General features: G+C 45.5%; 1 protein-coding gene across 1 annotated transcript in view; it reads right to left on the bottom strand.

Moving 5' to 3' along the window:
• The window catches only part of cfap77 (cilia and flagella associated protein 77), a 101,511-nt gene extending 90,259 nt beyond the window's left edge, over window positions 1–11,252 (bottom strand). The window contains exons 1-2 of the mRNA XM_031890894.1: window positions 11,154–11,252; window positions 10,683–10,856 (exon numbers count right to left, since the gene is read on the bottom strand). Coding sequence (XP_031746754.1) covers window positions 10,683–10,856; window positions 11,154–11,192 — 213 coding nt within the window. The 5' untranslated portion in view covers window positions 11,193–11,252. The remainder of the gene's footprint in view (window positions 1–10,682; window positions 10,857–11,153) is intronic.
• Between the last annotated feature and the right edge of the window lie 14 nt (window positions 11,253–11,266).

Consider the following 11,266-nt stretch of genomic DNA (forward strand, 5'->3'; position numbering starts at 1 on the left):
TGATGTGAAAGGAGTTCAATGGGGATTTTCTTTCATTCATCTGTGCTTTAAAGGCAAACACGGAAGGGAACCATCGCAGATGAGAGGGAACATGGAAGTTGAAAAGGCGCCTGCCATAAGGGTAATGTCACAGAGGCAAATGTGACAGCGACGGTGATCTCGGCAGATCCCAGCAAAGCAGTCGGAAGGAACAGTTCTACTTCCAGCCGCAAAGAACTGAAAGAGAAATTTAATATACTGCAAGATATAGGGGGATCATCAATGGTGTAACTATAGGGGTTACTGGGCCCCATAGCAATAAGTTGGCCTGTTTTGTTTATATATATATATATATATATATATATATATATATATATATATATATATATATAAGCTGCTCATTAATTAGGGCTCTCAAACATTCCTGGGCCACAGGGACTGCTGCCTCGATTTTTACGCTCTAGGTCAGTGTTTTTCAACCTTTTTTGGGCAAAGGCACACTTGTTTCATGAAAAAAATCACGAGGCACACCACCATTAGAAAATGTTAAAAAATTTAACTCTGTGCCCAGCAGCAGTGACCCCCTAGTACACTGGTGCCCAGCAGCAGTGCCCCCCTAGTACATTGGTGCCAAGAGCAGTGCCCCCCTAGTACATTGGTGCCCAGCAGCAGTGCCCCCCTAGTATATTGGTGCCAAGAGCAGTGCCCCCCTAGTACACTGGTGCCCAGCAGCAGTGCCCCCCTAGTACATTGGTGCCAAGAGCAGTGCCCCCCTAGTACATTGGTGCCCAGCAGCAGTGCCCCCCTAGTACATTGGTGCCAAGAGCAGTGCCCCCCTAGTACATTGGTGCCCAGCAGCAGTGCCCCCCAGTACATTGGTGCCAAGAGCCAGCCCCCCTAGTACATTGGTGCCCAGCAGCAGTGCCCCCATAAGTCAGTGTGCCCCGTGGCCCCCCCAATACATTGGTGCCCAGCAGCATTTTACTCTTCGGCGGCTTCAGCAGCATCTTCCCCTCACGTGCGCCGCCTCTGCACTTCTGCCTACACGCGACCGCACACAGGCCCTTTTATAACGTTGCGCCCCGGTTGAAAAACGCTGCTCTAGGTGATGGGACAACACCTGATTTCTAGAGCCAAATGGGCCAGATCATAACAGAAAGAGGGTGGTAGTGAGGGGTATAAGTGGGCATGCCTGGTACATAAAGGGAATGGCCCTAAATGGCCCAATTTTGTTATGTTGGAAGTTTGGAGAAATGTAGACTCCCTGAAATATGACTCTCTCAGTCTTCTGCAAAAAGTGGTCCATCTCCTACCATCAGTCATTTACACCCAAAAACTAGAAGAAGGGAGCACACCGGAGGCAGGGATCTGGGATCTGGGTTAGCATCTCTAAATTTGTGACTTTGATAAAGAGACGAATCATTGGTGGTGCTCTGATCCCAGCATCCCCCAAATAGATGATAGGGGCATTGCACCATTCTTCTTTGAAAGAAGACATATCCCCACCCAGTCATACTGAGCAGAAAAGTGTCAGGAGACGCTTCCTGTAATCTTGTTTATCTAGAGTCATTATTATTATGCTTGTGGGGGGCTGTTTGGACTACGGTATGCACCGAATCTACTTTTTCCGATTTGGCCAAACCCCTAAATCCTTCATAAAGGATTTGAGCGAATACCAAACAGGGTTAAATGTTGGCACGTGAAGTGTGCAGCAAAAAAAATTCAATTTCCGTGTTTACGTGCCAAAAAGTCACATGATTTTTAGGATTTGGATTCAGTTCAGCCAGGGCCGTGGATTCAGCCAAATCCAAATCCTGCCGATTCCCGATCTGATCTGAATCCAAAACCAAATCCTGGATTTGGTGCATCCCTAGTTTGGGCCTCTGTGTACTTGAGGGCCTATTTTGAGCCTATACCAATTTGGGCGGTCCATGAGGGGGGGTGGGACTGAAGGGGTGGGGTTTTGACACCAAGAGCTGAATTAGGAGGCGGTTTGGGGCAGCGATGGATAGACTAGTTATTACAAATTTACTGGTAAGTACATTGCCAATAAATCTGCAATACGAGCCCCAGCCTTGGCTTGTATATTGCTGGCTAGGCTGGTAAAATACTGGCCAGGCAGCAATTCTACTCACTGACAAACATCTTCATTATAAATTTATGAAAAATGTCTTATTCCCAAAGTTTAGGGAACGTCCTAAAATCATATTGCTGTGGGGCCCACTGGCAACACCATAGTTAATCTGGGGTGGGGGGCTGTTGGGAGTATCACTAAATATCATCTGATTTCCAAGGCAAGGGAACAAGGCCAGAGGAAATTAACAGCGCTGTTGGAAAATAAATGAACTCCACTGATACAGTGTTAGCTCTGTAATCAAACAATGTGTTAGCAAGTTCTTCTTTTCTATTAAAGTTGGTGATTGAAACACATTAGTTGCTCGTCTTCTCAAAATTACATTCGGCATCTCCGAGGGTTAGGAAAGGAGGAGGGGGGGGGGGGGAACGGCACCTTGCGTTAAGTCGGAAGCCATTTTTAAAAAAAAGGGGGCGAGATATAGGCATGAAAACACAAACTGAACTTTCCAACCCCCAGAAGACTTAGGGATTCTTTTGTTCTGCTAGGAGAAATTAACCTCAATCTCGGCCCAAGGTCCCCTGATTGATTATCATAGTTATTTAAATACTGTAATCTCATTTTCAGCATGAGGGGAAAGACGGTGGCGGAAAGAGAAAGCAGGGACGAGGGGAGAAAAGAAGAGAAGACGGAATAAATTACCTAACAAAGGGGATAAAGCGGCTGGCAGCTTACAAAGTCTATTTCAGATCCTTCCACATCACTGGAAAAGTTGATGAAGTTTAAATGAAGCAGAATTAGAAGCTCAAGCCGCTGAGCATTGGCCGATGGGGAGGGGGGAGAAGAGAAGCCGAGGAAAGGATCGCTCATTGACTTGTGGCGACGGCTCTAGAAAGCACAGGAGAAAGCCTAAATGGCATAACCTTCAATCACATAGAACATCGACACTGACAAGGCCAGGTAATGAGAACGGCCGCATCAGTAGTGTTGGTTAAAGAAAATAATCCTCTCCCTGGTCGAGGAGTTGGGCTTTAATGGTCATTGTAGGGTCCCCCCCGCCATCCCAAGTCTAATCTAAATGCTAACTAACTGAGAGAGCGATTGGGGAGGGATTGTGCTTTTCATGGCTGGGGCTAAGCTGGTAGCACTCTCATCTCGAAGATGAGGTAGAACAATGCTCAAAGACTTTGGGAAGATGCCCAACCTTTCACCATGTAGACCAAGGAGAAGCATGGATTCTCTCCTATCCTCTTCTTGACCCTGTTTGTGTAGGACATGGACATTCAACGGCCTAGCAGGGAACAAGGCATCCACTCCCCATTGTCACAATCATTAGATGAAGTATGAGTAGCACGGTGGGTCAACAGTGGTTGCTACAGGGTTCATGGTTTCATTTTGGGTCTATCGATATTGGAGTTCGGTGGAAACTCCACAAGACATCCACAGCCCACGCTTAAAACCATGTGAAGGATGTTGAGCAGTAGCAAAGTAGTTGCTACATGTGTTCTGGTTGCAATTGACCAGGTCAATACCTGCATGGTGTTTGGTGGGTTCCCCCACGGGTACTCCTGTCTGTAAAGGACAAGGACCTTCAACGGCCTAGAAGGGAACAAGGCATCCACTCCCCATTGTCACAATCATTAGATGAAGTATGAGTAGCACGGTGGGTCAACAGTGGTTGCTACAGGGTTCATGGTTTAACTTTGGGTCTATCGACATGGAGTTTGGTGGAAACTCCACAAGACATCCACAGCCCACGCTTAAAACCATGTGAAGGATGTTGGGTAGTAGCAAAGTGGTTGCTACAGGTGTCCTGTTTGCGACTGACCAGGCCAATACCCACATGGCGTTTGGTGGGTTCCCCCTGCGGGTACTCTGTCTGTGTAGGACATGGACCTTCAACGGCCTAGAAGGGAACAAAGCATCCACTCCCCGTTGTCACAATCATTAGATGAAGTATGAGTAGCACGGTGGGTCAACCAGGTTGTTACAGGGTTCATGGTTTAACTTTGGGTCTATCGACATGGAGTTTGGTGGAAACTCCACAAGACATCCCCAGCCCATGCTTAAAACTATGTGAAGGATGTTGAGCAGTAGCAAAGTGGTTGCTACAGGTGTCCTGGCTGCGACTGACCTGCACAGCGTTTGGTGGGTTCCCCCTATGGGAACTCCTGTTGGAACTAGTGGAAAACTACACCCTTACTTATTTCCTAGGACTCTTGGTGTTGCAGGGAAATAGTCTCTCCTTGCAACTGCCTTGGGAGCTATAGAGTTGCAAGGTGACAGTAGTGATGATGCAGCCATAGGACATGAAGGGCATCAAAGTCATGTCAAGCACCCTTGGAGGTCCAGCTCCTGGAGGTTCAACCCATGGTCACTTTCTATAGAGCTTGACCTTCTATAGAGCGCCTCTCTGTCCTGAAACTGGGTGCTGTGGATATCTCTAGTACTGAGAAAATCTGCTCTGAGCTCATGTGAATAACACATAAGCACTAGCAAATGCCTATTCAACTAGCGCCATCATGTGGGCATATTGAGAATAATGAATGAAACGCCAAGAAGCCAAGTTTATTTTGGGTTTTTGAAGCAGAACAACAACAACAAAAGGTTCTCTCCCAGGATATAGCTGTTTCTGTAAATCCCCACTATGGACGTCACTCTTTAAGGGGCAACCATAGCCCGGAAGCAGAATTTAGAAAATAATATTAAATCCACAACTGGAAATCCTACGACGTTCCCCCTCCCACCATCACTTTTTTTCCACACAAATTTGAAACTGGGGTCCCACAGTGAGAATGATAAAGTCATTAGATCTTCTGTTTCAAGGTGAAATAAGGAAGAAAAAAAAAAAGGGAGGAAAATGACTGTAATGCAAAACAATACTGCCCCCTAGTGGATTGTTACTATTAGGATACTGAATTTCTTGAATTTCTTCAAGGAATACTCAAACAAAACATTAGGGTTGAGGAGACTGCCTCATACAAATACAAATAAACAAAAGGAATTCCAATAGGATAAACCCATGTTAATAGGATTTTATTGGAGCTCTTTTGAAATTCATTCCCAGAAAGTTTTTTTCAAAACACATCAGTTAATATCCTGCATTGATGTCCATCTTTCAAAAACACAGATTGTTTTAAATTTAATTTTGAAATTTAACGTGGCTAGCCACATTCTTTATTTCCCAGGGTGCTTCATTTCCCAGAACAATGGGAAGTTAACCAGATAGCAGCTCCCAGTAGGTATCAGAATAGCACTCAATAGTAAGAAATCCAAGTCCGGCTTGGGACTCCTCCAGTTACATGGGAGTAGGAGAAACAATAGGTTAGCTGAAAGCAGTTCTAATCTGTAGCGCTGGCTCCTTCTGAAAGCTCAGACTCAGGCACACTTTACTGCTGCGCTGCAAGTTGGAGTGATACCCCCCCCTCACCCCCAGCAGCCGATCAGCAGAACAATGGGAAGGGAGCAAGATAGCAGCTCCCAGTAGGTATCAGAATAGCACTCAATCGTAAGAAATCCAAGTCCGGCTTGGGACTCCTCCAGTTACATGGGAGTAGGAGAAACAATAGGTTAGCTGAAAGCAGTTCTAATCTGTAGCGCTGGCTCCTTCTGAAAGCTCAGACTCAGGCACACTTTACTGCTGCGCTGCAAGTTGGAGTGATACCCCCCCTCACCCCCAGCAGCCCATCAGCAGAACAATGGGAAGGGAGCAAGATAGCAGGTCCCAGTAGGTATCAGAATAGCACTCAATAGTAAGAAATCCAGGTCCGGCTTGGGACTCCTCCAGTTACATTTGAATCCCAAATTAATGTAGCTGGACTATCAGTGGCTGCATTGTTTAAAGAGCCCAGAAACAAATGCTCATTTACCTGCAGGATTCCATTATTTTTAACTAAATGACAGGGACCAGAGCATCAGCCGTGACAATTTTTAATATCACATGTTGCTACAATGTTACTTACCCTTTAAATATCAAAGCATTAGAGCATATATTTTAGTTGGTACAGAACATTTGGCACATTGTTCTCTGTCTAGAAGCATGAAATGCTGTTGCTATAGCTGCCTGAGATAAACATTATAGCCACGGGAAAAATATTTAACTAAGCAATTACTATAATATAATACAACAAAGAAACCTGGCATCATTTGTTTCCTGTACAGACTACATAGTATAATGTCAACACAAGGCGATATTGGGCAACACAGTGTATGGTTTATATAAACATTACATAAACATGGCATTTACCCACAGTGATTCGGATAACTTCTCCACAATGCAAACACAATGGAACACAAAGGAACCCCAGAGGGACCCTGCCCAGACAGAGGGGAAGGCGAGGGGCACATACAGAATGGGGAGACACAGAGGGACCCTGCCCAGACAGAGGGGAAGGCGAGGGGCACATACAGAATGGGGAGACACAGAGGGACCCTGCCCTGACAGAGGGGAAGGTGAGGGGCACATACAGAATGGGGAGACACAGAGGGACCCTGCCCAGACAGAGGGGAAGGTGAGGGGCACATACAGAATGGGGAGACACAGAGGGACCCTGCCCTGACAGAGGGGAAGGCGAGGGGCACATACAGAATGGGGAGACACAGAGGGACCCTGCCCTGACAGAGGGGAAGGGGCACATACAGAATGGGGAGACACAGAGGGACCCTGCCCAGACAGAGGGGAAGGTGAGGGGCACATACAGAATGGGGAGACACAGAGGGACCCTGCCCTGACAGAGGGGAAGGCGAGGGGCACATACAGAATGGGGAGACACAGAGGGACCCTGCCCAGACAGAGGGGAAGGTGAGGGGCACGTACAGAATGGGGAGACACAGAGGGACCCTGCCCTGAAAGAGGGGAAGGCGAGGGGTACATACAGAATGGGGAGACACAGAGGGACCCTGCCCTGACAGAGGAGAAGGCGAGGAGCACATACAGAATTGGGAGACACAGAGGGACCCTGCCCAGACAGAGGGGAAGGCGAGGGCACATACAGAATGGGGAGACACAGAGGGACCCTGCCCAGATAGAGGGGAAGGCGAGGGCACATACAGAATGGGGAGACACAGAGGGACCCTGCCCAGATAGAGGGGAAGGTGAGGGGCACATACAGAATGGGGAGACACAGAGGGACCCTGCCCAGACAGAGGGGAAGGGGCACATACAGAATGGAGAGACAGAGGGACCCTGCCCAGACAGAGGGGAAGGGGCACATACAGAATGGGGAGACACAGAGGGACCCTGCCCAGATAGAGGGGAAGGCGAGGGGCACATACAGAATGGGGAGACACAGAGGGACCCTGCCCAGACAGAGGGGAAGGCGAGGGGCACATACAGAATGGGGAGACACAGAGGGACCCTGCCCAGACAGAGGGGAAGGCGAGGGGCACATACAGAATGGGGAGACACAGAGGGACCCTGCCCAGACAGAGGGGAAGGTGAGGGGCACATACAGAATGGGGAGACACAGAGGGACCCTGCCCAGACAGAGGGGAAGGTGAGGGGCACATACAGAATGGGGAGACACAGAGGGACCCTGCCCAGACAGAGGGGAAGGTGAGGGGCACATACAGAATGGGGAGACACAGAGGGACCCTGCCCAGACAGAGGGGAAGGTAAGGGTACACAGTATGGGTAAAGTACGAGGGACCCTGTCATCTCTATGTTGCACTCTCCTCTGCTACCCACACTAAACATCTTCCAGTACATGATGCAACAACATACTCACATATATGTGATACACATACACTGTATTTATGCACATTTTCTACAAACTATCTTTGTGTCACTATTAGAATGATTATTAGTAGGCTATGCACAAATCCAATCTTTGTTGTTAATTCAAAGCAGTGACACCCAGCGGGCATGCCAACGTCAAACAGAGCTCACAGCGCCCACAAAGGCAACATTAGAGATTTAACCTTGTGGCAGTTCCTCCTCCCCTCACGGATGAGATAAGAGCTAAAATCAACCCCAACTAATTTCATCTGATAGATTTTCATTACATTTTATTATGCATATGCCCACATAGGGAATCTGATGGTGCCACGCACAGCCCTTACCCATTATTCTGCCAAAGCCCCACTGACACATCCCGCATCAAAAGGCAAACAGCAAAGAGGGGAAGGCGTAGGCCATATTGTTCAAATGTACAAATACAGTCAGGGATTTTAAAATGAATATATTTCATGCAGGGACCTAAATGGTATAAACACATGGAAAGGTTTAACTACATCTCTCATGTATTATAAGGGATAAATTACCCCCATATAACCATATAAAGGCACAAGGCTGCAGGCTGAGTTATACAGGGAACTCTGAGTATCACTCATGTATTATAAGGGATAATGTACCCCCTACTGTAAATGATAAGGATATTAGCAGTCACTGAGGGGTTCTGTGCCCATATAAAGGCACAAGGCTGCAGGCTGAGTTATACAGGGAACTCTGAGTATCACTCATGTATTATAAGGCAGGGGTCACCAACCACCAGGCCGGGGACCGGTGCCGGGCCAGAACAGCCCTATTGGGTTTATTTAATGGTTAAATAATTCCCTTTCTCTGTAATAATAAAACAGTGAACCCAACTAAGATATAATTAATCCTTATTGGTGGCAGAACAATCCTATTGGGTTTAATTACTGTTTAAATAAAGTTGTAGCAGACTTTAGGTAGGAAATCCAAATTACGGAAAGACCCCAGGTCCCGAGCATTCTGGATATTGGGCCCCTTCCTGTACCAGAACCAATCTTTCCATTACCTGCATTACTGATTATCACACCTGGGCTGCTGATGAACTGCTTAATGCAAGAGATCCGCTTTGGCTTTAACTCCCTTCCCATAAAAGCTGTGTAACCAGAGGGCCTCAGGGCATTGCTCAACTACAACTTCCCGCATTTTTCCAAAAGTGTGATGGTAATGTTATAGCTCAGCCACAGACAGCCCTGGGGTGTTGAATAATTGGACAGCATGGGTTTTTTTTAAACCTAAAAAGGCCTTACAAGTTTCAGTCTCTTCATGGCTTTACTAGACATTACGGGGCCCACGAAAAAGTCTTTTATGGTCACAAAACATTACAAAAAAGGAAACAATTTATGCATATACAGGAATCAGACCCCTTATCCGGAAACCCATTATCCAGAAAGTTCTGAATTACGGAAAGTCCATCTCCCATAGACTCCATTTTAATCAAATAATTCACATTTTTAAAAATGGTTTCTTTTTTCTCTGTAATAATAAAACAGTACCTGTACTTGATCCCAACTAAAATATAATTACCCCTTATTGGGGCAGAACAGCCCTATTGGGTTTATTTAATGGTTAAATGATTCCCTTTTCTCTGTAATAATAAAACAGTACCTGTACTTGATCCCAACTAAGATATAATTACCCCTTATTGGGGCAGAACCAGCCCTATTGGGTTTATTTAATGGTTAAATGATTCCCTTTTCTCTGTAATAATAAAACAGTACCTGTACTTGATCCCAACTAAGATATAATTACCCCTTATTGGGGGCAGAACAGCCCTATTGGGTTTATTTCATGGTTAAATGATTCCCTTTTCTCTGTAATAATAAAACAGTACCTGTACTTGATCCCAACTAAGATATAATTACCCCTTATTGGGGGCAGAACAGCCCTATTGGGTTTATTTAATGGTTAAATGATTCCCTTTTCTCTGTAATAATAAAACAGTACCTGTACTTGATCCCAACTAAGATATAATTACCCCTTATTGGGGCAGAACAGTCCTATTGGGTTTATTTAATGGTTAAATGATTCCCTTTTCTCTGTAATAATAAAACAGTACCTGTACTTGATCCCAACTAAGATATAATTACCCCTTATTGGGGGCAGAACAGCCCTATTGGGTTTATTTCATGGTTAAATGATTCCCTTTTCTCTGTAATAATAAAACAGTACCTGTACTTGATCCCAACTAAGATATAATTACCCCTTATTGGGGCAGAACAGCCCTATTGGGTTTATTTAATGGTTAAATGATTCCCTTTTCTCTGTAATAATAAAACAGTACCTGTACTTGATCCCAACTAAGATATAATTAATCCTTATTGGAGCCAAAACAATCCTATTGGGTTTAAGTACAGTTTAAATAATTTTATTAGCAGACTTAAGGTAGGAGATTCAAATTACGGAAAGACCCCTTATCCGGAGAACCCCAGGTCCTGAGCATTCTGGATAAAGGGTCCCATACCTGTATTAGAACACTACCTACCCACAATACATTGCTTGCCCAGTAGCTGCTACACTTTTACATAGTGCTTATGGGCACTCCTGTAGGTACAGACTCATACAGGAGATTAAAGTCCTCCTGTCAAACACAGGTAAAAATGCCCATGTGTAAGGGCCCTTAGTGCTGCCCCTGAATCAGAATCCTATATAGCTAATTACCAGTTAATTGACATGCCTGCAGCAGCCTGAAATGGTTTCTAAGCAGTCCTGCTAGGTGCACCTATACTGCTTGGTACTTAGCAATGCTTCCTGTGACTTTCAAAGGGCTGAGGCAGCAATAATATTTATGTCTCTACTGAATTGTAGCTGCCAAATAAATCTTACTTTTGATTTTAATGGTAGATTTAATACATTTGCAGTAAGTGAGGGTTTACTTACCCTTTGCAGGAGAGTGTTATCTTCCATGGAATCTCTCACCACACCAAATCTCTCATTCTCCATTGCTGATTCTCTTTTCCTGCTCTGCTCCCAGCTGCTAGGTAATTCTTCTCTGTAGCCTGATAACCCTGTTACCTCAGGTGAGGCACCTTTTGTGACTGTAACACAAACTGCCTGTGGAGCAAACCAATAGTAAGTGGGTGTTGCTTTGCCACAAGTACTATTTGCCTTTGCTTCACCTCACTCGTCAGTTGTAACGCAGATATATATATGTTTATAATAAGCTGACAAGTACAGTTACGTATTACAGAATGCCTCACACGGAATTGCCCCCATGAAAAATGGAATGTGCCGTTGCCTTGGCAACGGGACGCTAATAAGGAGCACAGGGAACTGGAATGACGTGATTGGCCAATTTCACACCACTAGAGCCAATAGGAAGGGAGCTTTTCCTGAAGCGCTTTATAGTACCTGGTTATGGGGTACAGGATTCCGCTGTTTTCGCTTCATCTTCTCGTCTGTCCATCGAATGTTCTTGTTTGTATAAATAAAGGTAGTTTTGAAAAGAAAAAAATGAAAGTTTT

Source organism: Xenopus tropicalis, chromosome 8 (assembly GCF_000004195.4).
Source record: "Xenopus tropicalis strain Nigerian chromosome 8, UCB_Xtro_10.0, whole genome shotgun sequence".
Taxonomy (NCBI): Eukaryota; Metazoa; Chordata; class Amphibia; order Anura; family Pipidae; genus Xenopus; species Xenopus tropicalis.